This window comes from Mustelus asterias, chromosome 24 (genome assembly GCF_964213995.1).
Source record: "Mustelus asterias chromosome 24, sMusAst1.hap1.1, whole genome shotgun sequence".
NCBI lineage: Eukaryota > Metazoa > Chordata > Chondrichthyes > Carcharhiniformes > Triakidae > Mustelus > Mustelus asterias.
This window is the reverse complement of record NC_135824.1, coordinates 56604736-56631723: the sequence shown is the minus strand read 5'-3', so window position 1 is coordinate 56631723 and position 26988 is coordinate 56604736. Positions and strand designations below refer to the sequence as shown.

Below are 26988 nucleotides of genomic sequence, written 5' to 3'. Positions count from 1 at the left end.
CACACTCCCCGGGGACCCTCTGTAAATACTGACACTCTCCCCGGGGACACTGTAAATACTGACACTCTCCCCGGGGACCCTCTGTAAATACTGACACTCTCCCCAGGACACTGTAAATACTGACACTCTCCCCGGGGACACTGTAAATACTGACACACTCCCCAGGGACCCACTGTAAATACTGACACTCTCCCCGGGGACCCCCTGTAAATACTAACACACTCCCCGGGGACCCTCTGTAAATACTGACACTCTCCCCGGGGACACTGTAAATACTGACACACTCCCCAGGGACCCTCTGTAAATACTGACACTCTCCCAAGGAGCCCCTGTAAATACTGACACACTCCCCGGGACCCCCTGTAAATACTAACACACTCCCCGGGGACCCTCTGTAAATACTGACACTCTCCCCGGGGACACTGTAAATACTGACACACTCCCCAGGGACCCTCTGTAAATACTGACACTCTCCCAAGGAGCCCCTGTAAATACTGACACACTCCCCGGGGACACTGTAAATACTAACACACTCCCCGGGGACCCACTGTAAATACTGACACTCTCCCCGGGGACCCCCTGTAAATACTAACACACTCCCCGGGGACCCTCTGTAAATACTGACACTCTCCCCGGGGACACTGTAAATACTGACACACTCCCCAGGGACCCTCTGTAAATACTGACACTCTCCCAAGGAGCCCCTGTAAATACTGACACACTCCCCGGGACCCCCTGTAAATACTAACACACTCCCCGGGGACCCTCTGTAAATACTGACACTCTCCCCGGGGACACTGTAAATACTGACACACTCCCCAGGGACCCTCTGTAAATACTGACACTCTCCCAAGGAGCCCCTGTAAATACTGACACACTCCCCGGGGACACTGTAAATACTAACACACTCCCCGGGGACCCTCTGTAAATACTGACACTCTCCCCGGGGACACTGTAAATACTAACACACTCTGGAGATTCTACTGTAAATACTGTCGCACTCCCCGGCTCTAGGTGCTGACACATAATTTTTCTATTATAAATGTTGTGTTTTTAAATAAAAATTCAGCACACCTGTTATTAGGTGGGCAATTTAAAGAAATACTCAACAGAAAATTTTGTTTGAGGAAATTATTTTAAAAAGAGTACACCGCAACAGCGAAAATGTACCGGTAACTCAATAAAGACAGAGAGGCAGAAACTCATATCCCTGCAACCTCCGTGCTTGTATGAAATGGTCAGAACAACAAAAAAGCAAGTTGATGTTTTGACTAAGAGGATCACACAAGGTGCAAGCTGATGTAATAAGTATAATAATCTCGCCGTGGCCAGGCTCCAGTCACCTTTATTTATAAAGTGCCTCTTGGCTGTTACAGAGTGCAGGTCAAGCCTCGGACTCCTTAGACTTCTGGCTTGAGTGGAGCCAGCTGGTTTTAACAACACCGCGCCCCCCCCCTCCCCCCACCTTCCCTCCCACCTCCCACCCACCACAGCTGTACCTTCCCTATTGTGCAAGCCTCCGATTGCCCAATCGAGGAGCTCGTACTCTACAAGCCTCATGGGGAGAGATCTATTGACGATTCCCCCCAACCCCTCCTCCCCCACCCCGAGGACAATAAGGTACAACAACAGCAAATGCTGTAAAATCTCAGCAGGTCTGACAATCTGTGGAGAGAGAATAGAGCACTGCTGCCTCACAGTGTCAGGGACTCGGGTTCAATCCCGTCCTTGGGTGACTGTCTGTGCGGAGTCGGCACGTTCTCCTCGTGTCCAGGTGGGTTTCCTCTGGGTGCTCCGGTTTTCTCCCACAGTCCAAAGATGTGCGGGTTAGGTGGATTGGCCATGCTAAATTGCCCCTTCGTGTCCAAAGATATACAGGTTAGGTGGATTGGCCATGTTAAATTGCCCCTTAGTGTCCAAAGATGTGCCGGTTAGGTGGATTGGCCATGCTAAATTGCCCCTTAGTGTCCAAAGATGTGCCGGTTAGGTGGATTGGCCATGCTAAATTGCCCCTTAGTGTCCAAAGATGTGCAGGTTTAGGTGGATTGGCCATGCTAAATTGCCCCTTCGTGTCCAAAGATATACAGGTTAGGTGGATTGGCCATGTTAAATTGCCCCTTAGTGTCCAAAGATGTGCCGGTTAGGTGGATTGGCCATGCTAAATTGCCCCTTAGTGTCCAAAGATGTGCCGGTTAGGTGGATTGGCCATGCTAAATTGCCCCTTAGTGTCCAAAGATGTGCAGGTTTAGGTGGATTGGCCATGCTAAATTGCCCCTTAGTGTCCAAAGATGTGCAGGTTTAGGTGGATTGGCCATGCTAAATTGCCCCTGCCCCTAGGGAATTGTGGTCAGTGCAGACTCGATGGGCCAAATGGCCTTCTTCTGCACTGTTAGGGGTTCCACGATTTTAGCGTTTCTAGAGTCGAAACATTGGCTCTATTCCTTCTCAGTAAGAAGTCTGACAACACCAGGTTAAAGTCCAACAGGTTTATTTGGTAGCAAACGCCACTATTCCTTCTCCACAGATGATGTCAGACCTGCTGAGATTTTCCAGCATTTTCTGTTTCAATTTCCGATTCCAACATCCGCAGTATTTTGCCTTTGTAACAGGGGAATTTCACAGTAACTTCACTGCAGTGTTAATGTTAGCCTTACTTGTGACTAATAAATAAATAAACTTAAAACTTAAATAAACTTTATAATAAATAAGTCAGGCCCATTGACCTAAGTGACCAGTCCTATTGTCCCGACAGTCGGAGTGTTAAGCAAGCCTGTGGCTCTGGAGCAATGAAGGGGCCATACCTGTAGACCAAGGCAAGAATATTTAGCATGGTGGCTACATCAGGGTGGTTGTGGCCTGACGTTTTCTCCAGGTCCTCCAGTGCTTGTTTACAGAGGGGGACAGCCACTTCATAGCGGCCTTGTGAAGCATACTGTATGACCAGGTTGTGCAGGGTCCGCAGTCGTGCAGGGATCTCGTAGCCGCCCTGCTGGGCTGCAGCTGCTGCGCTGCTGTGCGGTTGGTGTACTGCAACACACAAGGAGAGAAATCAATCACTCGCGCGCTCAGCGTCCCCTCTCTCTCTCTCTCGATAAACACTACTTCCTACTCCAAACCGTCTTCCCTCCCCACAATGACTTGCGCTCACGGCCCTCACTTACCTCTTCCAAGGAGGCCTAACTGAGCTGAGGCAACAAGTATCGTAAGTAGTCTCGCAACGCCAGGTTAAAGTCCAACAGGTTTATTTGGTAGCACGAGCTTTCGGAGCACTGCCCCTTCATCAGGTGATGAAGGAGCGGCGCTCCGAAAGCTCGTGCTACCAAATAAACCTGTTGGACTTTAACCTTGGTGTTGTGAGACTACTTACTGTGTCTACCCCAGTCCAACGCTGGCAACTCCACATCATGGCAACAAGTATCGACAGAGGATTCAGTCACTGCCAAAGCCGAGGTCCTCAGTCTAAATTGACTATTAACTGGAATTTAACTCAACAGCCACGTCACACAATCATTACAGCATGGGAGGAGGCCATTGGGCCCATCACGTCTGCACCAGCTCCATGAATGCGCAATTCACCTAGTTCCATTCTCCTGCCTTCTCCCCGTAGCCCTACACATTCTTCCTTCTCAGATAACTACCCAATTCCCTATTGAATGCTTAAATTGAACCAGCCTCCACCACACTCTTGGGCATTGCATTCCAAACCCGACCTCTCGCTAAAAGAGAGAGTTTCTCCTCACATCACTTTTGCTTCTTTCTTTAAATCCGTGCCCTCTCTGTCTCCATCCTTCCATGAGTGGGAACAGTTTCTCCCTCTATACTCTGTGGAGACCCTTCATGATTCTGAACACCTCTGTGAGATCTCCTCTCAAACTTCTTAAGGAAAACAGTCCTAACATAGAAACATAGGAGATAGGAGCCATTTGGCCCTTCGAGCCTGCTCTGCCATTCATCACGATCATGGCTGATCGTCCAACTCAATAGCCTAATCCTGCTTTCTCCCCATAACCTTCGATCCCGTTCACCCCAAGTGCTATATCCAGCCGCCTCTTGAATACATTCAATGTTTTGGCATCAACTCCTTCCTGTGGTAATGAATTCCACTGGCTCACCACTCTTTGGGTGAAGAAATGTCTCCTCACCTCCGTCCTAAATGGTCTACCCCGAATCCTCAGACTGTGACCCCTAGTTCTGGACTCCCCCTTCATTGGGCGTATCCTTCCTGCATCTACCCTATGAAATCCCCCCCCCCTTCATTTGTCTGAACTCCAGCATAAACCTCTCCAGTATAAACAGTGTGGCTACAAGAGCAGGTCAGAGGCTGGGAACTTTGCGGTGAGTAACTCACCCGCTGACTTCCCGAAGCCTGTCCACAAGGTACAAGTCAGGAGTGAGATGGAATACTCTCCACTTGCCTGATTGAGTGTGGCTCCAACAACACTCATGAAGGTCAAAGCCATCGGGGACAAAGCAGCCCCGCTTGATTGGCACCCCAACTACCTCCTTCAACAACCTCCACCATTGACGCAGCAGTGTACACCATCTACAAGATGCACTGCAGCAACGTACCATGATTCCTTTGACAATATCTTCCAAACCTCCGACTTCTACTGCCTAGAAGACCAAGGGCAGCTGGCATCTGGGAACACCACTATCTGAAAGCCTCCTCACCCACCACCCTGACTTAAAATAAATCACTGCTCCTTCAGTGTTGCTCGGTCAAAATGCTGGCACTCAGATCAAGGTGACCCACCACCAGATTCTCTAGCCAGCAACCCCAGCAGCCGCTCCCACTAAGACTGGTTAATTCAACACAGACTGGGGTCAAACATGAGACCCTTTCTGACCTGTATAACTCAGCGACTTCACTTAGAGGAAATATTGACTTGGGAGTCCTTGGGAGAAGTTCGCCCAAGATCGCTTCACCTGGCACAATGAAAAAAAAGGTGTGGCCTCCTTCGAATATTCAGAAAACGCAAGGAGAGTTGTCTCAAGGGACTGCGGAACTGTACAAAAAAAAAAATCAGCAGAAAGACTTTGCCTCAAGTGTGTAAGCAGCACAATCAAGTACAGGCCTCAGTCCCTAGACGCGTTTGTCAATTTTTTTTGAGCCCTGAATTTCATCCTGTTCCGGATCGAGGTTGCAGCTAAAACATAAAGGCTGCCTGGCCTATCAGCCCGCCTGCCGACCGTAACAGCAGACGGGCAACATAAAATTCCAGTCAATTGCTGCTTAATTAATCTTAATTTGCTTCGCCATTGTCAGCAGGGCCGCTTCCAACTCGAACCCGACATCTTCTCACACAAATATACACGCTTCCAGATCGGGCTCACGCCCAAGCTTGATACATAGGTCGGGCGGCACGGTAGCACAGTGGTTAGCACTGCTGCTTCACAGCTCCAGGGTCCCGGGTTCGATTCCCGGCTCGGGTCACTGTCTGTGTGGAGTTTGCACATTCTCCTCGTGTCTGCGTGGGTTTCCTCCGGGTGCTCCGGTTTCCTCCCACAGTCCAAAGATGTGCGGGTTAGGTTGATTGGCCAGGTTAAAAATTGCCCCTTAGAGTCCTGGGATGTGTAGGTTAGAGGGATTAGCGGGTAAAAATATGTGGGGGTAGGGCCTGGGTGGGATTGTGGTCGGTGCAGACTCGATGGGCCGAATGGCCTCCTTCTGCACTGTAGGGTTTATATATATGATTATACAATTCTGGCCCAAAACTGGACTCAGTACTCCAGATGTGGTCTCAGTAATCATAGAAACCCTACAGTGCAGAAGGAGGCCATTCGGCCCATCGAGTCTGCACCGACCACAATCCCACCCAGGCCCTACCCCCCTATCCCTACATGTTTTACCCGCTAATCCCTCTAACCTACGCATCTCAGGACTCTAAGGGGCAATTTATAGCCTGGCCAATCAACTTAACCCGCACATCTTTGGACTGTGGGAGGAAACCGGAGCACCCGGAGGAAACCCACGCAGGCACGAGGAGAATGTGCAAACTCCACACAGACAGTGACCCGAGCCGGGAATCGGACCCAGGTCCCTGGCGCTGTGAAGCAGCAGTGTTAACCACTGTGCTACCGTGCCGCCCTGTACAACTGCAGCAGAACTTCTCTATTTTAATATTCCATTCCCCTTGCGATAAACAACATTCCATTTGCCTTCCTAATTGCTTGTGACACTTGTATACTAACTTGCAGTTGTCTCTTAATGAAATAACTTGGCAAACCACTAAACACAGGAACACAAGAAATAGGAGCAGGAGTCAGCTACCAAGCCCTTCCAGCTTGCCCTACATGGCTGATCTATGCTGCTCAATTCCTGTTCTGTACCATTTCGTGATTTCCACTCCATCTGACGAAGGAGCAGCGCTCCGAAAGCTAATGGTATTTGCTACCAAATAAACCTGTTGGACTTTAACCTGGTGTTGTTACTGTCTGTACCATTTCCCCATAGCCCTCTATTCCTCGATCTATCAAATATTTATCCACCTCCACTTTAAGTACTTCTAATGATCCAGCCTCCAGCATCCTTTGGGGCAGAGAGTCCCAGAGGTTCACCACCCCCTGTGAGAAGAAATTCCTATGCCCCTCAGTTTTAAATGACCGGTCCTTTATCTTATAGCTCTGTCCCCTTGTTCGAGACGCTCCCACTCGTGAACCCATCTCACCATCTACCCTGTCAAGCCCCCTCAGGATCTTCTACATTTGAATAAGGTCACCCCTCACTCTTCTAAACTCCAAGGGATACAGACCCGGATCATTTAGTCTCACTTGATAGGACAACTCGAGGAGTTAACCTGGTAAATCTTCTTTGGACTGCCTCCAATGTTACTATACCCTTTTTTAGCTAAGGGGACCAAAGCTGTATACAGTATTGCAGGTGAGGCCTCACCAACCCCCTGTACAATTGCAACAAAACCTCCCCATTTTTAAACTCCAACCCTTTTGCAATAAAGGCCAAAATGCCGTTTGCCTTCTTAACTAGAATCATAGAATCCCTTCAGTGCAGAAGGAGGCCATTCGGCCCATTGAGTCTGCACCGACCACAACCCCACCCAGGCCCTATTCCCGTAACCCCACATATTTATCCTGCTAATCCCCCTGACACTAGGGTCAATTTAGCACGGCCAATCAACCTAACCTGCTCATCTTTCGGACTGTGGGAGGAAACCGGAGCACCCGGAGGAAACCCACGCAGACACGGGGGGAACTCCGCACAGACAGTCACCCCCGAGGCCAGAGTCGAACGTGGGGTCTCTGGCACTGTGAGGCTGCAGCGCTGACCACTGCGCCGCCTTGCCACCCTTGACTTGCTGCACAAGCCTGCTCGCATTCTGTGGTTCAAAATAATAATGTGTGAGTAATTGCTGCAACATTCGCAGCGCTGCTCGGAGTGCGGGTGGCCTTGACAAGCGGCACCCTAAATTCCTGAGGGCATGTTTTTTCAAAAAGAATTACTGGATCAGAGAAGACTGTTCAAGGAGGATAGGAAGGAGGAAACATTAATTATTTAATCTAAAAAGGAAGGTGAAATGAGACAGCCACCTAGCTCTCTGTAAACTTCCACCTACCAAAGCCAACCAGGTATCCAGCGTTGTATAAAACAACAAACAGCAACATGTTTCAGTCTGAACCCTTCAATTATCCCCACCCTTTGTTTGTCAGTTGTCTCCATTCCTTTTATCAGATCATTTTTCATCTTTCAGGTGCAGAGTCTTGCCTGCTTTTTACTTTTTGGGATTTTTTCCAAACAAAAACCCTTCTGGATCATCTCCCAGTATGGGTGGTTTGTTTTGTATGCTCAGTCACGTCTCGCAAGTTTGGGGGGCGGGGGGGGGGGGGGGGGGGGGGAAGGTGGAACCTGAATTTTCTTTCAAAAGGGAAGCAATGAAATGCAAACGTTAGCTCCCGTAAGGCGTGCAGGGTACGTACGTTGAGTCGGCTCATCCTCATTGGGGAACAGGTCATCCAGTGGCCCCTTCTCGAACTCACTGACTTTATCTTCCTGTCAAACAGAGAAGGGAAGCGGGAAGAACAGTCGTGAGAGAATACATTACCACAGTGACTATGCTTCAAAATGTGCCTCCGTTGAGTGTAAGGTTTTTTGGGATATCTTGTGGCTGTGAAAGTGACCCCTTGATAAAGGAGGCTTGATTTTCAACACCCCACTGTCAGGAACGGGGGGGGGGGGGGGGGGGGGGGGGGGCGCGCGCGGGAGGGAGCGGTGCACTTTGATTATAGCACTCCGAGAATCATAGAATCCCTACAGTGCAGAAGGAAGCCATTTGGCCCATTGAGCCTCCACCGAGAACTATCCCACCCAGGCCCTATCCCGTAACCCCACATATTTACCCTGCCAGTCCCCCTGACACTAGCAATTTAGCATGGCCAATCCAACTAACCTGCACATCTTTGGACACGAAGGGACAATTTAGCACGGCCAATCCACCTAACCTGCACATCTTTGGACACTAAGGGGCAATTTAACATGGCCAATCCACCTAACCTGCACATCTTTGGACACTAAGGGGCAATTTAACATGGCCAATCCAACTAACCTGCACATCTTTGGACACTAAGGGACAATTTAGCATGGCCAATCCACCTAACCTGCACATCTTTGGACACTAAGGGGCAATTTAACATGGCCAATCCACCTAACCCGCACATCTTTGGACACGAAGGGACAATTTAGCATGGCCAATCCAACTAACCTGCACATCTTTGGACACGAAGGGACAATTTAGCACGGCCAATCCACCTAACCTGCACATCTTTGGACACTAAGGGGCAACTTAGCATGGTTAATCCACCTAAACTGCACATCTTTGGACACTGATATATTAGTGTGACAAGTAGGCTTACTTTAACACTGCAATGAAGTTACTGTGAAAATCCCCTAATCGCCACACTCCAGTGCCTGTTCGAGTACACTGAGGGAGAATTTAGCATGGCCAGCGCACCCTAACCAGCACGTCTTTCGGACTGCGGAAGAAACCGGAGCACCCGGAGGAAACCCACGCAGACACAGGGAGAACATACAGATCCCCACACAGTCACCCAAGCCGGGAATCAGCAGTGCTAACCACTGTGCCACCAGGAAAAAAGGGAAGAAATAAAGAAAAAAAATGGTCGAATCATATAGCACAGGTGGTGACCATTCAGCCCATCATAACTGTGTTGGCTCCTTGAAAGAGCTCCAATTAGTCCCACTCCTCTGCCCAAAGCCCCTTCAAATTTCCTTCAGTTGAAGAACTGGAGCGTAGGAGGATGAGGGGGTGACCTTATAGAGGTTTATAAAATCATGAGGGGCAGAGATAAGGTGAATAGCCAAGGTCTTCTCCCCAGGGTAGGGGAGTCCAAAACTAGGGGGTATAGGTTTAGGGTGAGAGGGGAAAGATTTAAAAGGGATCTGCAGGGCAACTTTTTCACACACAGGGTGGCACGTATATGGAATGAGTTGCCAGAGGAGGTGGAAGAGGCGAATACAATTACAACATTTAAAAGACATTGGACAGGGACATGGATAGGAAAGGTTTGGAGGGATATGGGCCAAAGACAGGCAAATGGGACTAATTCAGTTAGAAAACCTGGCCAGTATGGATGCGTTGGGCCGAAGGGCCTGTTCCGTGCTGTATTTCTCTATGACTCTAGAGTCACAGAGGTTTACAGCATGGAAACAGGCCCTTCAGCCCAAATTGTCCGTGCCGCCCAGTTTTTACCACGAAGCTAGTCCAAATTGCCCGCGTTTGGCCCATGTCCCTTTATACCCATCTCACCCATGTAACTCTAAATGCTTATTAAAAGACAAAATTGTACCCGCCTCTACTACTACCTCTGGCAGCTTGTTCCATATACGCACCAAAGTCTGTGTGATAAAATTGCCCCTCTGCACCTTTTTGAATCTCTCCTCTCTCACCTTTAACCTATGCCCTCTGGTTTTAGACACTCCTACCGTTTGGGAAGAGATGTTGGGGGCGATTCTCCCAAAAAAATTCAAAGTGTCAAATTGCATGAAAAGTATGTGGAGTAAATCCTGGTGGTCAGCGGGCGGGGCCTATTTCTGCCCAAGAGGCTGGCAGCATAGCGCTGAGTGGGCCATAGCGCGTGTGCTGATCTGCCAGAGCCGTGATCGGCGCGTGCGCAGTAGCCCTGCACTGCCGGCCTCCCGATCGCTGGCCAGTCCCGTGACCCCCGCAACGCCGGCCCCCTCACCCCTCCCCACGGCCTGATCGCTGGCCCCATGAATATGTCCGGGTCCAGCCTTGACCCCGCCAACCCCCACCCCCCGGCCCGCCTCGATCTCTTCCCACCCCCCACAGATCCCACCCCTCCCCATGCCACCAATTCCACCCCCCCCCCCCCGACCATAAACCAGCCCCCGCCCCGCAGCCCCGAACTCCTCCCAGCAGGCTGCCCGCCCCCACCCCAATGGCCAGCCCCGAACGCTGACCTCCCACCCTCCCCCACCGATCCCGACTGCAGAGTAGCAGCGGGACCCCCCCCACCCCCACTGATTGCTCCCAGAGGCCCTGCCCCATCAAGCTCCACCCCTTTGGCACTGCTCCATGCCCAGTGGGCAGTGCCAAGGTGCCCTTGGGGGCCCAGGTTGGCACTGGCAAGGTGCCAATGCCAAGGAGGCAGTCTCCCGGTGCCCGCAAGTGGGGAGCTACTGTAAACCCCGCTGGAGTGAAATACTCCTGGTAGGGTAGGGGGGGAGATGTTAGCAGGTCCGGAGATTCCAGTCCTGGGCTTACTAATGGCATTGAAATGATATGTAAATTGAGGGCTGTGCACATTATGGAGCTCCGTGCCAGTTTCCGGTGTAGAGCTGACAGCGCTGGAAATACGGCGCTGGGAGACGCGCTGAGACCCGGATGCCCAGCACGGATCGCGCATATCAGGCGCCGCTAGAATCGCCTGGCCCGCTGCGCTAAAAAAACCAGGGCAGCGGGATGGGAGAATCGCCCCCGGTTGAATATCTAACTAGCTTATCTATACCCTTCATTATTTTATAGACCTCTATAAGATCACCCCTCAGCCTCCTACGCTCCAGGAAAAAAAGTCCCAGTCTATCCAGCCTCTCCTTATAACTCAATCCATCAAGTCCCGGTAGCATCCTAGTAAATCTTTTCTGCACTCTTTCTAGTTTAACAATATCCTTTCTATAATAGGGTGACCAGAACTGTACACAATATTCCAAGTGTGGCCATACCTCGTGTGGAGGACGGAGAAGATCTGCAGAGAGATTTGGACAGGCTGAGTGAATGGGCGAGGATATGGCAAATGGAGTATAACGTTGATAAATGCGAGGTTATACACTTTGGAGGAAATAATAACAAATGGGATTACTATCTCAATGGAAACAAATTAAAACATGCTACTGTGCAAAGGGACCTGGGGGTCCTTGTGCATGAGACGCAAAAGCCCAGTCTGCAGGTACAACAGGTGATCAAGAAGGCAAATGGGATGTTGGCCTATATCGCGAGGGGGATAGAATATAAAAGCAGGGATGTCTTGATGCACCTGTACAGGGCATTGGTGAGGCCGCAGCTGGAATACTGTGTGCAGTATTGGTCCCCTTATATGAGGAAGGATATATTGGCATTGAAGGGAGTGCAGAGAAGGTTCACCAGGTTGATACCGGAGATGAGGGGTTTGGATTATGAGGAGAGGCTGAGGAGATTGGGTTTGTACTCATTGGAGTTTAGAAGGATGAGGGGGGATCTTATGGAGACTTATAAGATAATGCGGAGGCTGGATAGGGTGGAGGCGGAGAGATTCTTTCCACTTAGTAAGGAAGTTAAAACTAGAGGACACAGCCTCAAAATAAAGGGGGGTCGGTTTAAGACAGAGTTGAGGAGGAACTTCTTCTCCCAGAGGGTGGTGAATCTCTGGAATTCTCTGCCCACTGAGGTGGTGGAGGCTACCTCGCTGAATATGTTTACAGCGTGGATGGATGGATTCCTGATCGGTAAGGGAATTAAGGGTTATGGGGATCAGGCGGGTAAGTGGTACTGATCCACGTCAGATCAGCCATGATCTTATTGAATGGCGGGGCAGGCTCGAGGGGCTAGATGGCCTACTCCTGCTCCTATTTCTTATGTTCTTATGTTCAATGTCCTGTGCAACTTCAACAAGACGTCCCAACTCCTGTATTCAATGTTCTGACCAATGAAACCAAGCATGCCGAATGCCTTCTTCACCACTCTGTCCACCTGTGACTCCACTTTCAAGGAGCTATGAACCTGTACCCCTAGATCGCTTTGTTCTGTAACTCTCCCCAACACCCTACCATTAACTGAGTAAGTCCTGCCCTGGTTCAATCTACCAAAATGCATCACCTCGCATTTGTCTAAATTAAACTCCATCTGCCATTCGTCAGCCCACTGGCCCAATTGATCAAGATCCCGTTGCAATCCTAGATAACCTTCTTCACTGTCCACTATGCCACCAATCTTGGTGCCATCTGCAAACTTATGAACCATGCCTCTAAATACTCAATTGTGATGCTGCTCTTTGACGTACCGCTGCCTCCTCGTCATCATACTTTTTGATTTGGTTCATGAACTCCAGATGCTTCTTCTCCTCCTCCAGCTGGGCCACCATCTGCTCGCTCTTCTGCAGCTTCTGCTGGGTGCCCGCCAGCTCATCCCGCAGCCACTGGTTCTCCTGGCACAGCCTCCGCACCTGCGCTCGCAGCTTCTGCTTCTCCGCCTCCACCATGCCGAGGTGGGTAGACAGAGCGGTCACCACCTGAAACACAGGGGGAAGAATAAAAACGGGCAGGTGAGTCACGCAAATCGTAGAATCCCTACCGTGCAGAAGGAGGCCATTCGGCCCATCGAGTCTGCACCGACCATAATCCCACCCAGACCTCATCCCCATAGGTTAGCACTGCTGCTTCACAGCTCCAGGGACCTGGGTTCGATTCCCGGCTTGGGTCACTGTCTGTGTGGAGTTTGCACATTCTCCTCGTGTCTGCGTGGGTTTCCTTCGGGTGCTCCGGTTTCCTCCCACAGTCCAAAGATGTGCGGGTTAGGTTGATTGGCCATGCTAAAAATTGCCCTTAGCGTCTTGAGATGCGTAGGTTAGAGGGATTAGTGGGTAAATCTGTCGGGATATGGCGGTAGGGCCTGGGTGGGATTGTGGTCGGTGCAGACTCGGTGGGCCGAATGGCCTCTTTCTGTACTGTAGGGTTTCTATGATAACGCCAGGCATTTACCCCAGCTAGTCTCCCTGACACTAAGGGGCAATTTAGCCAATGCACCTAACCTGCACATCTTTCGGACTGTGGGATGTAACCGGAGCACCCGGAGGAAACCCACGCAGACACAGGGAGAACGTGCAGACTCCGCACAGACAGTGACCCTAGGCTGGGAATTGAACCTGGGTCCCTGGCGCTGTGAGGCAGCAGTGCTAACCACTGTGCTACCATGGAATATCTCCAGTTCCTCCGGGAACTTACTTCAATGGCTTCTCCACTTCCTGCTTCTCTGAAAAAGGAAAAGAACATTAAAGTGGCAACTGCTAAGGAGCCAAAGTGCTATTCAATATAATTCTGGAGTCGGTCATGTCCAGGAGTTGGGATTTGCAAGCAACATTTAAAAAGTATATTATAAATATATATATTAAGGTATGTGAGTGTCGCCGGCTGGGCCAGCATTCATTGCCCATCCCTACCTCCCCCCTCCATTTCAGAGGACAGTTCAGAGTCAACCACATTGCTGTGGCTCTGCAGCCACGTGTAGGCCAGACTGGGTAAAGACAGCAGATTTCCTTCCCTACAGGGCATTAGTTTTGAGAACAAGCCATGGTTTCATTCCTTATTTTTAGTGAATTCAAATTTCACCATCTGCCGTGACAGGATTCGAATCCAGACCTTGTTCTGGGTCGTTGGATTATTAGCCCAGTGACAATACCACCATGCCACCAACCCCTCCCCTTACGATTTCCTTCCCTATAGGACATTGGTGAATCAGATGGGTTTGTTTTACAGAATCGGTGATAGTTGTCATGGTCACCCTTATTGTGACTAGCTTTCAATTCCAGATTTTTATAGAATCTTAGAATCCCTACAGTGCAGAAGGAGGCCATTCGGCCCATCAGGCCTGCATCGGCAACAATCCCACCCAGGCCCTATCCTCGTAATCCCACATATTTACTCTGCTAATCCCCCTGACAGTAAGGGGCAATTTAGCATGGCCAATCCACCTAACCTGCACATCTTTGGGCACTAAGGGGCAATTTAGCACGGCCAATCCACCTAACCTGCACATCTTTGGGCACTAAGGTGCAATTTAGCACGGCCAATCCACCTAACCTGCACATCTTTGGCACTAAGGGGCAATTTAGCATGACCAATCCACCTAACCTGCACATCTTTGGGCACTAAGGGGCAATTTAGCACGGCCAATCCACCTAACCTGCACATCTTTGGGCACTAAGGGGCAATTTAGCACGGCCAATCCACCTAACCTGCACATCTTTGGCACTAAGGGGCAATTTAGCATGACCAATCCACCTAACCTGCACATCTTTGGCACTAAGGGGCAATTTAGCATGGCCAATCCACCTAACCTGCACATCTTTGGGCACTAAGGTGCAATTTAGCATGGCCAATCCACCTAACCTGCACATCTTTGGCACTAAGGGGCAATCTACCATGGCCAATCCACCTAACCTGCACATCTTTGGAACTGAGAGAGAAAACTGGTGCACCTGGAGGAAACCAACGCACCACGGAAAGCACGGGGAGAACATCCAAACTACACACAGACAGTAACCCGAGGCCGGTATCGAACCCGGGTCCCTGTTGCTGTGAGGCAGCAGAGCTAACCACTGTGCCACCGTGCCGCCCCTATCTTTGTTGACTGAACTGAAATTCCACCAGCTGGCGTGCTGGGATTTGAACCCACGTCCCCCATGAAGCCTGGGGCCTCTGGATTACTAGCCCAGTGAACAATACCCATGCTATTTGAGGGCTGTTGGGCCTGTGGAGTTAAACAGAAATGAAGCAGTTTTGAGCGGCAGAAGGGGAGGCACTGGAGTCTCCATGACTCAGAGAAACTCCAGCCATCCAATAATTGGTACTGCAGCGTTACAGTGTGAAGACACATTCTTGCCAAATACCGAACGATCTGATTATTTTAGCAACGTGTGGGGAAAACGTTTCACTCTTTTTCTGTCTGCCTTTCTGTAAAACCTTTCGGCTACAGACCAATTCTGGGACAAACTGTCAACGAAGAGTAGGATTTAAAGATTGGATTCGAGATCCTCGAAAGCAAACGGGCAAAGTCGTTCACTTGTGGAAGGTGCTGTGAGGTTTTCACTTGCAGACGTCTGTCAGGTTTTTAAACACCAGAGTCCTTCGACAAAGGATTTCAAGTTGCTGAGGTAAGGTGTCTCTGCAACCGAGGGATGGGGAGTATTGGCTAGGTGGGCGGCGTGGTGGCACAGTGGTTAGCACTGCTGCCTCACAGCGCCAGGGGCCCGGGTTCGATTCCCAACTTGGGTCACTGTCTGTGTGGAGTCTGCACGTTCTCCCCGTGTCTGCGTGGGTTTCCTCCGGGTGTTCTGGTTTCCTCCCACAGTCTGAAAGGCGTGCTGGTTAGGTGCTAAATTCTCCCTCAGTGTAGCCGAATAGGTGCCAGAGTGTGACGACTGGGGGATTTTCCCAGTAACTTCATTGCAGTGTAAATGTAAGCCTACTTGTGACACTAATAAGTAAATATTTAATTAAACGTATTTAGTGAAATGCTTCAGCCAAACATTAGGATGGATTTCGGGGGGAGGGGGGGTGGCGGGGGGCGCTTGCCGAATCTTCCAATCCCCTCGCCAGGGAGGGCAGGAAAATCCTGCCCATTGCTTCAAGGAGTTTGATTTCTTCACAGGTCAGGGACCCATTCATCAAATCCACAAGTTTAGTTTGCATCTCCCGCAGCGGGTTGGCACAAGTGATGCTTTTTGGGATTGAAGTATTCAACTAGAGTGGGTGGTCTGGTACTCCGACAACCCCTTTGCAGCAGAGGGAAGGATAGGCCTGTGGAGGAATGATAGGGGAGGAAAAATCCAGAAATGCACTCCAATTGGATTGGATGCACATGAGCTACGAAAAGGAAGGAGTACGTGGTGGGAGTATGGGGAACTGACAACTGTGTAGAAACAGAGCAACACTGAATGTGCTCAGTGAATACAGGGGAAATGCCATTTGGAAATCATAGCCCATAATTTGCTTCCAGGTCGATTTGCCATGTTAAATTGCCGCTTAGTGTCCAGACATATTAGGTGAGGGGCAATGGCCATGCTAAAATGCTGCTTAGTATCCAAACATGTGGAGGTTAGGGGGATTGGCCATGCTAAAATGCTGCTTAGTATCCAAACATGTGTAGGTTAGGGGGATTGGCCATGCTAAAATGCTGCTTAGTATCCAAACATGTGTAGGTTAGGGGGATTGGCCATGCTAAATTGCCCCTTAGTGTCCAAAGATGTGCAGGTTAGGGGGATTGGCCATGCTAAATTGCCCCTTAGTGTCCAAAGATGTGCAGGTTAGGTGGATTGGCCATGCTAAATTGTCCCTTAGTGTCCAAAGATGAGTAGGTTAGGTGGATTGGCCATGCTAAATTGCCCCTTAGTGTCCAAAGATGTGCAGGTTAGGGGGATTGGCCATGCTAAATTGCCCCTTAGTGTCCAAAGATGTGCAGGTTAGGGGGATTGGCCATGCTAAATTGCCCCTTAGTGTCCAAAGATGTGCAGGTTAGGGGGATTGGCCATGCTAAATTGCCCCTTAGTGTCCAAAGATGTGCAGGTTAGGGGGATTGGCCATGCTAAATTGCCCCTTAGTGTCCAAAGATGTGCAGGTTAGGGGGATTAGCCATGCTAAATTGCCGTTAGTGTCCAAAGATGTGTAGGTTAGGTGGATTAGCCATGCTAAATTGCCGTTAGTGTCCAAAGATGTGCAGGTTAGGTGGATTGGCCATGCTAAATTGCCGTTAGTGTCCAAAGATGTGCAGGTTAGGTGGATTGGCCATGCTAAATTGTCCCTTAGTGTCCAAAGATGTGCAGGTTAGGTGGATTGGCCATGCTAAATTGCCGTTAGTGTCCAAAGATGTGTAGGTTAGGTGGATTAGTGGTGTAAATATGTCGGGTTATGGGGATAGGGTCTGAGTAAGGTGCTCCATCAGAGACAGCCAGTGCAGACTCGATGGGCCAAATGGCCTCCTTCTGCACTGTAAGATTCTTATCTATATGAAGGCGTGCTTTACATATCTACATTTTTGAAAAATCCACATGTGTTACGATCCTTGAAAAATAAGCGTTCTGGGGAACATAGAACAGGAGAAGGCTATTCAGCCCATCAAGCCTGGCCCACCATTCAATGAGATCATGCCTGATCTGCGACCTAGCTCCACTTACCCACCTTTGTGCCCTATCCCTTAATATCTTTGAATAATAAAAATCTATCAGAGCTTTAACATTTACAATCGATGGAGTAATAATTGTCATTTCTGGAAGAGAATTCCAAATTTCTCCCATCCTATGGACGGCACATCCGCCCGAGTTTCACACGATCCCGCCCGAGACCGATAGAGAATGCCGTTCTCCGAGCCTCGCCCACCCCCGGAATCGGGGTGGGTGTGCCGGGAAAATTCCGGCCTGTGCGTGTGGAAGTGTTTTCTAATTCGCCCCTGAAAAGTTTGTCTCGGATTTTTACTCTCTGCCCCTTTAGTCTCAGACTTCCCAAAACCAGTGGATATAACTTCTCTCTGTTAATCCTATCAGCTCCCCTGAATATCTTGATCAATTCACCCCATCATTTGCTCATGACAAATGTGCGGAGGCAATGTAAATGACAGAGTTTAATTCTGAAAGGAGTGCAAGAACAGAGAGAAGGAGGTGTACGAGCAGAAAATTGTTGAAGCGAGCGGGGCAGTGAGGGAAAGACCATAAGACCATAAGACCATAAGACATAGGAGCGGAAGTAAGGCCATTCGGCCCATCGAGTCCACTCCACCACTCAATCATGGTTGATTTCAACTCCATTTACCCGCTCTCTCCCCATAGCCCTTAATTCCTCGAGAAATCAAGAATTTATCAATTTCTGTCTTGAAGACGCTCAACGTCTCGGCCTCCACAGCCCTCTGTGGCAATGAATTCCACAGACCCACCACTCTCTGGCTGAAGAAATTTCTCCTCATCTCTGTTCTAAAGTGACTCCCTTTTATTCTAAGGCTGTGCCCCCGCGTCCTAGTCTCCCCTGTTAATGGAAACAACTTCCCTACGTCCATCCTATCTAAGCCGTTCATTATCTTGTAAGTTTCTATCAGATCTCCCCTCAACCTCCTAAACTCCAATGAATATAATCCCACGATCCTCAGACGAAAGAGGTTAGAAACGCATATGAAATCCAATTCGTAAACCGAGGCAAAGAGTACATAAGCAAGGAAATGATGATGAACTGATGTGGCCTTAACCGGAATATTGTGTCCAATTCTGGGCACAGCACTTCAGGAAGGATGTTAAGACATTAGCGAGGGCGACACGGTGGCACAGTGGTTAGCACTGCTGCCTCACAGGGCCAGGGACCCGGGTTTAATTCCGGCCTTGGGTGACTGTGTGGAGTTTGCACGTTCTCCCCGTGTCTGCGTGGGTTTCCTCCGGGTGCTCCGGTTTCCTCCCACACACCGAAGATGTGCAGGGTAAGTGGATTGGTCATGCTAAATTGCCCCTTCATGGCCAAAGATTTGTAGGTTATATTGATTATTGCCATAGAATAGAATAGAATCCTACAGTGCAGAAGGAGGCCATTCGGCCTATCGAGTCTGCACTGACCATAATCCCACCCAGGCCCTATCCCCGTAACCCCATGCATTTAACCTAGCTAGTCCCCCTGACACTATGGGGCAATTTAGCATGGCCAATTCACCTAACCTGCACATCTTTGGACTGTGGGAGGAAACCGGAGCACCCGGAGGAAACCCACGCAGACACGGGGAGAATGTGCAAACTCCACACAGACCCAGCCGGGAATCGCACCCGGGTCCCTGGCTCTGTGAGGCAGCAGTGCTAACCACGCCACCCGTATCAGTGCAAAAGAAGTCAAAGTTTACAACCAAAAGCAAGAAGTACCCAAAATCACAACGAAAGCCTTCGTGTTCAGGGGTTAATACCAGAGATCAAAATGATACGGAAAATGGGAGGTAAGAGTTCTTATCTGGAAATGAGGCATCTGAGAGGTGACTTTGCGCAATAAAGCAAATGATATTGATAAGGTAAATCTAGAATATTATTGTCAACATAGCACTCCACAATGATCAAGAGTAAACTGATGAGTTGGCAATTTGCAGGGTTGGATTTGCACAGCCTTTTGGAGACGGAACATACCGGAGGAGATTTCCACATTGTTGGGTGGATGCTAATGTTGTAGCTGTACTTGAACAAATTGGCGAGGGGTGCAGCTAATTCCGAAGTCATCAATACAAGTGCCAGGATGTTGTCAGGGCCCATACACACCTTGAGACACTAAGGGGCAATTGAACATGGCCAATCAACTTAATCTGCACATCTTTGCACCGTGGGAGGAATCCGGAGGAAACCCACGCAGCCAAACTCCACACAGTCACCCAAGGCCGGAATTGAACCTGGGTCCCTGGCCAATGGCCCCGACCAACAGCTTCATAGAAATCATAGAAATCATAGAAACCCTACAGTGCAGAAGGAGGCCATTCAGCCCATCGAGTCTGCACCGACCACAATCCCACCCAGACCCTACCCCCACATATTTACCCGCTAATCCCGCTAACCTACGCATCTCAGGACTCTAAGGGGCAATTTTTTCAACGTGGCCAATCAACCTAACCCACACATCTTTGGACTGTGGGAGGAAACCGGAGCACCCGGAGGAAACCCACGCAGACACGAGGAGAATGTGCAATGGCTTCCGATCTCACCCTGCGTACCCATCGCTCCTGGTCTTCACTAGTGGCACGGTGTCACAGTGGTTAGCATTGCTGCCTCACAGCGCAAGGGACCTGGGTTCGATTCCTGGTTTGGGTCACTGTCTGTGCGGAGTTTGCACGTTCTCCCCATGTCTGCGTGGGTTTCCTCCGGGTGCTCCGGTTTCCTCCCACAGTCCACAGATGGTTAGGTTGCATTGGCCGTGTTACATTCTCCCTCAGTGTACCCGAACAGGCACCGGAGTGTGGCGACTGGGGGATCTTCACAGTAACTTCATTACAGTGTGAATGTACGTCTACTTGTGACTAATAAATAAACTTAACAGTACTGATTCGCGCCAGTGTGACCTCCTGCCAGAGGGGTGGGGACATTCTGGGAAGGGGATGATTGCATGCCAAACTCACTAATGTGATTGAAATCCAGTCAATCTCATGCTCATCCGCTGGCGCAATCTGGTTTGCGGCAGTAGAAAGGGGCTGGGGCAATTGCTAACCATTTGGCACCAGGCGCAGAACCAATATTTTAGGTCTGCGCCGTGCTATTTGCCGGGGTCAGTGTGCTCTGCACCAAGCGGGTGGCGAGGTCAGAGAATTGCCCCCATTGCTCAGTCTTGAAGGTCTAAATGTTTTTTTCCTACATAATTGTTCATAAATTGGACTATTGGGGAAAAAAACCTGCTGAGAGAAATAAAAGCAAAATAGTGCGGATGCTGGAATCTGAAACGCAAACAGAAAATGTGTGAGGTTGCGGGGAGAGGGTGTGGCTAAGATACTCTGTCAGAGAGTTGGTGCAGACTCCTTCTGCCCTATAGGGATTCTATGATTTTATGGAAAGACTCACAAGAATAGTTCCAGGGATAAGGGACTTGGATAACCATTTTGATTTGATTTATTATTGTCACATGTACAGTGGAACCCCGATTTTACGCGCCCCGATTTAGCGCGAATTCGGATATAACGCGATGAATCATTGGACCCTTTTTTCCCCCGCAAGAAATTGGCACGACCCCGATTTAGCGCAACCCCGCTTTTTTCACGATAACATTTTATGGACCCCAACCATCGCGTTATAACGGGGCCGCACTGTATTAGTATACAGTGAAAAGTATTGTTTTCTTGCGCGTTATACAGACAAAGCATAGCGTTCAAAGAGAAGGAAAGGAAAGGGTGCAGAATGTAGTGTTGCAGTTATAGTTAGGGTGTAGAGAAAGATCAGCTTAATATATGATAGGACTTAGATCGATTGGAGAAGCTGGGGCTGTTAGAAATCATAGAAATCCTACAGTGCAGAAGGAGGCCATTCGGCCCATCGAGTCTGCACCGACCACAATCCCACCCAGGCCCTACCCCCACATATTTACCCGCTAATCCCTCTAACCTACGCATCTCAGGATTCTAAGGGGCAATTTTTAACCTGGCCAATCAACCTAACCCGCACATCTTTGGACTGTGGGAGGAAACCGGAGCACCCGGAGGAAACCCACGCAGACACGAGGAGAATGTGCAAACTCCACACAGGCAGTGACCCGAGCCGGGAATCGAACCCGGGACCCTGGAACTGTGAAGCAGCAGTGCTAACCCCTGCGCTACCGTGCCGCCTGTTCTCCTGTTCTACTGTTCTCCTGAGAGAAGTGGAAGTCGAGAGGAGGTGCGATAGAAGTGTTCAAAACCATAAAAATCTAGAGGGAGTAGATGAGGAGAAACCGTTCCTATTGGCTGAAGGGCCAAGAGAAGGGAACCACAGCATGCGGATTTACGACAAATGGCCATAAGATTATAAGATGTAGGAGCAGAATTAGGCCATTCAGCCCATCAAGTCTGCTCCACCACTCAATCATGGCTGATATGATTCTCATCCCCATTCTCCTGCCTTCTCCCGGTAACCCTTGATTCCCCTTATTGATCAAGAACCCACCTATCTCTACCTTAAAGACACTCAATGACTGGCCTCCACAGCCTTCTGCGGCAATGAGCTCCACAGATTCACCCCCCTCTGGCATTGGTACCAAAAGCGACGCGAGCTTATGCAGCGGGCGGTTAGGATCTGGAATGCACTGCCCTAGAGAGTGGTGGAGGCTGGTTCAATTGCAGCTTACAATCGGGAATTGGTGAGCATTGGAGAGCCGGGGGGGGGGGGGGGGCTGTATAGCCTTTCTTTTGTGCTGTAACCGCTCTATTGTATAAATTCCAGGACAAAAAGACCCTCCTTGGTGCAACGTCACTTTACAATTGACTCTTTAGCCCTACCTGTGCTTCACTTAGCCCCAACTCAATCATCTCCAGTGACCTCTGGACCAGGCAGGTCTTCTCTTCCACCAGGTGAGCTTCTTCATCCTCCGTCAGACCGGTCAGTGTTTCTTGCAGGTTCTGGAGGATATTGTTGTTTTCGTTCCTCAGTGCCTCCAGCCCCTGGATGACCTGCTTGGTGCCGGTAATGATCTCGTCCGCACTCAGCTTTTCATTTAACTGCACCATTGTGGACATGACGCTCTGGGTCCTGTGTGTGTGAAAGAGGTAAACAGTCCATTAGCAGCAATTAAATATGTATCCGCATCGATCGGAACACTGCTTGTGGCGGAAAAGACAACGCTGTAAACTTTCCCAAAGGTCTCGTGAAAGTGAGCCCTACCCGCTGTTTAACTTGGTCAGACTGGCCGGAAGGTCCTGGATTTGCAGCCAGGGATGGGTCGGCTTACCTCAAATGGGGAAAGGGACGAAGAATTAAAGCTGCCTTTTGCACCCGAGTAGGAAAGGGGGAATAAAGGACTGGGTGGCAGGGTGGCATGCTGCCTCACAGCGCCAGGGACCTGGGTTTAATTCCAGCCTCGAGTGACTGTCTGTGTGGAGTTTGCACATTGTCTACATGTCTGCGTGGGTTTCCTCCGGGTGCTCTGAAATTACAGGCAGAACCAAGCCTTGTGGTTTGGCAGGCATTGGCGATCACTTTTCAAGGAGGATTGGAGTGTCACCAAACGTCCCGGCAATGATCCTACCTCAATGCCCCCAAAAGATTGGTCGTTCCTATAATTGCAGCTTGTGGGACCTTGTTGCATTATAAAATGGCTGCCACCACTCTACTATCATTATGACTGTACTACTATAGAGACTGAGAGATGCGATGAGATGCTTTTTAAATTCAAAACCCACCCCGAAAGGTTGGGGAGGAATTTAAGGTCCCTTGTCTCCCCTCTAATTTTCTAAATACCCTTCATGAAGAAGCCGACTGTTTTGTGGGGGTATGTGGTGAACCATCGTTGGTTACCACTGTGGGTTGTTTCTATGTTACTGTTGGGTTAGGGTGTTGCCACTGTGGGGGTTGTATAATGTTGTTGGGTTAGGGTGTTTACCTGTGGTAAATGTTGTTATGGCACATCCCGGTCGGGCCCCGCCTCCTGGGGAGAGGTATAAGACCCTCTGCTCCGGCGGGACCCCTCCAGTCTGAACTGGTGTACTCGTGTTAGTTAGTTCCATTGTTTGCTAATAAAAGCCTTCAATAGCTGAAGCCTTGTTCCACGTGCTTGATTGTCGCGCATCAGGGTATTACAACTTTCACGGATGCATAGGCACTCCGAAGCATGGTTCAGCAGAATCTTTACACTCTGACAGTCCAAAGATGTGGGAGTTAGGTGGATTGGCTATGCTAAATTGCCCCTTAGTGTGCAAAGATATGAAGGTTAGATGGATTGGCCATGCTAAATTGCCCCTTAGTGTCCAAAGATATGAAGGCTAGATGGATTGGCCATGCTAAATTGCCCCCCTAGTGTCCCAAGATGTGCAGGTTAGGTGGATTGGCCATGCTAACTTGCCCCTTAGTGTCCAAAGATGTGCAGGTTAGGTGGATTGGCCATGCTAAATTGTCCCTTAGTGTGTAAAGATATGAAGGTTAGATGGATTGGTCATGCTAAATTGCCCCTTAGTGTCCAAAGATATGAAGGCTAGATGGATTGGCCATGCTAAATTGCCCCTTAGTGTCCCAAGATGTGCAGGTTAGGTGGATTGGCCATGCTAAATTGTCCCTTAGTGTGTAAAGATATGAAGGTTAGATGGATTGGCCATGTTAAATTGCCCCTTAGTGTCCAAAGATATGAAGGCTAGATGGACTGGCCATGTTAAATTGCCCCCCTAGTGTCCCAAGATGTGCAGGTTAGGTGGATTGGCCATGCTAACTTGGCCCTTAGTGTCCAAAGATGTGCAGGTTAGGTGGATTGGCCATGCTAACTTGCCCCTTAGTGTCCAAAGATGTGTCAGTTAGATGGATTAGCCATGGTAAATGTACGGCGTTACAGGGGTAGGCATGGGTAAGATGCTCTTTTGGAGAGTTGGTGCAGATTTGAAGGGCCAAATGGCCTCCTTCTGCACTATAGAGATTCTAAGGTTTCAAACCATACATCCGAGAAAGATGTAATGCCCACAAAACACTACAGTAGGAATAATCGGCTCCTTCATGAAGGGCAGGTAGAAAATTAGAGAGGCGACAAGGGACCTTAAATTCCTCCCCAACCTTTCAGAGAGTGTTTTGAATTTAAAAGGTACCTCATCGCATCTCTCAGTCTCCATAGTAGTACAGTTATAATAATAGTAGAGTGGTGGCAGCCATTTTATAATGCAGCAAGGTCCCACAAGCTGTAATTATAGGAACGACTAATCTTTTGGGGGCATTGGGGTAGGATTGTTGCCGGGGCATTTGGTGACACTTCAATCCTCCTTGAAAAGTGACCGCCAATGCCTGCCAAACCACAAGGCTTGGTTCTCCCGTTAATGAATTGTACATGTGGGTGACCCGGCGTTCATTACTGCCGATCCCTCCTGCCCCCATCCCACCCACCCCCCATTTCCCCCCCACACACACAATCGAGTTCAGAGACTATGGTTGTTCAATGGGGAAGGCCCACCACCAGCAATCAATCACTGCACGGTAGCACAGTGATTAGCACTGCTGCCTCACAGCGCCAGGGACCTGGGTTCGATTCCCGGCTTGGGTCACTGTCTTTCTCTCAAGTTGATCTTTCTCTACACCCTAGCTATGACTGTAACACTACATTCTGCCCTCTCTCGTTTCCTTCTCTATGAACGGTATGTTTTGTCTGTATAGCGCGCAAGAAACAATACATTTCACTGTATGTTAATACATGTGACAATAATAAATCAAATCAAAATCAAAAATCTGTGTGGGGTTTGCACGTTCTCCCCGTGTCTGCATGGGTTTCCTCCGGGTGTTCCGGTTTCCTCCCACTTTCCAAAGGTATGCCGGTTAGGTTGATTGGCCGTGCTAAACTGCTCCTTAGTGTCAGGGGGATTAGTAGGGTAAATCTGTGGGGTTACAGGGATAGGGCCTGGGTGGGATTGCTGTCAGTGCAGGCTCGATGGGCTGAATGGCCTCCTTCTGCACTGTAGGGATTCTATGATTCTACCTCAGGATAACTAAGGATCGGCAATAAATGCGGCCTTAATTAAAAAACAGAAAAACAAAATGTTTTTAAACTCCAGGTCTGGTCCTCTGCCACACCTTGTGAGTCAGCCAATTCAGTGGGGAGGAAGAAAATGAGGAAAAATACACTGCTTTTTTTGGTGTGCAATTTACCTCAGAACCAGCTGTCCCTCTTGAAGGTAGAAACCTGAAGGGAAATAGAGGGGTGTGCTGAAGCATCCTTTCTATAGCACCTGTTGCAATCTCAGGGTGCCCCAATGCACTTTGCAGACAATGGAGCTCTTTTGCGGTGTTGCAATGCAGGAAGGATGGGGCAGCCGAGCAGCACGCGGTAAGCTCCCGCGAAAAGCAATAGGGCGACCAAATAACCTGATTTAGTGGTTCTGATTGAGGGATAAACATTGGGCAGAACACCAGAGGAGAACCGCTGAGACAAGAGGCCTGGCTTTTACATCATATCTGAAAGATGGCATGTCCAACAGTGTGGCACCCCTCTGTACTGGCACTGCAGTGTCAGGCTTGAGTTTTGTGCACATGCCTCTGAACCAGAGAATCCGAATAGTACAGAAGGTGGCCATTCAGCCTATTGCACTTTCTCTCTCCAAAACAACATCTCGAAAAGGTGCAGAGGAGATTTACAAGGATGTTGCCTGGATTAGGTGGCATGCCTTATGAGGATAGGTTGAGAGAGCTAGGTCTATTCTCCTTGGAGAGGCGAAGGATGAGAGGTGACCTGATAGAGGTGTGTAAGATGTTGAGGGGTATTGATAGAGTGGATTCTCAGAGGCTTTTACCCAGGGCTGAAATGGTTGCCACAAGAGGTCACAGGTTTAGGGTGCTGGGGAGTAGGTTACAGAGGAGATGTTAGGGGTAAGTTTTTCACTCAGAGGGTGGTGGGTGCGTGGAATCGGCTGCCGGTAGTGGTGGTGGAGGCAGATTCGATAGGGTCTTTTAAGAGACTTTTGGATAAGTTTATGGAAGTTAGTAAGATAGAGGGCTATAGGTAAGCCTAGTAGGTAGGGACATGTTCGGCGCAACTTGTGGGCCGAAGGGCCTGTTTGTGCTGTAGCTTTTCTATGTTTTATGTTCTATGTTTTATCTTACCCAGGCCCACCCCTCTGCCCTATCCCTGTAACCCCACACATTTACCATCGTCAATCGCTTAACCTGCACAGTTGGACACTAAGGGACAATTTAGCATGGCTAATCCACCTAACCCGCACACCTTTGCACACTAAGGGTGGGATTTTTCTGGCCGCGTTCGCCCGAAAACCAGAAAATCCTACCCGAGGTCAACGGACATTTGTGTGGTCCTGTCCCGCTCGCTACGATTCCTGTGGTGGGCGGGACAAGAAAATTCCGCCCCAACAGGCAATTTAACATGGCCAATCCACGGCTGGCACAGTGGTTAGTCCTGCTGCCTCACAGCGCCAGGAACACGGGTTTGATTCCCGGCTTGGGTCACTGTCTGTGCGGAGTCTGCACGTTCTCCCCGTCTCTGCGTGGGTTTCCTCCGGGTGCTCCGGTTTCTTCCCACAGTCCGAAAGACGTGCTGGTTAGGGTGCATTGGCAGTCTGGGAGGACTGTGCTAAATTCTCCCTCCGT

At 49.6% G+C, this 26988-nt stretch overlaps 1 protein-coding gene across 4 annotated transcripts in view; it reads right to left on the bottom strand.

Annotated features, from left to right (window-relative positions):
• Positions 1-26988, bottom strand: part of klc3 (kinesin light chain 3) — a 98397-nt gene that overhangs the window by 54084 nt on the left and 17325 nt on the right. For all 4 annotated transcript variants that reach the window (XM_078241743.1, XM_078241746.1, XM_078241747.1 and 1 more), the window contains 4 exons: positions 22203-22452; positions 12529-12756; positions 7933-8005; positions 2802-3027 (listed from right to left, as the gene is read on the bottom strand). In XM_078241743.1, the coding sequence (XP_078097869.1) occupies positions 2802-3027; positions 7933-8005; positions 12529-12756; positions 22203-22439 (764 nt within the window). In that variant the 5' untranslated portion in view covers positions 22440-22452. The remainder of the gene's footprint in view (positions 1-2801; positions 3028-7932; positions 8006-12528; positions 12757-22202; positions 22453-26988) is intronic.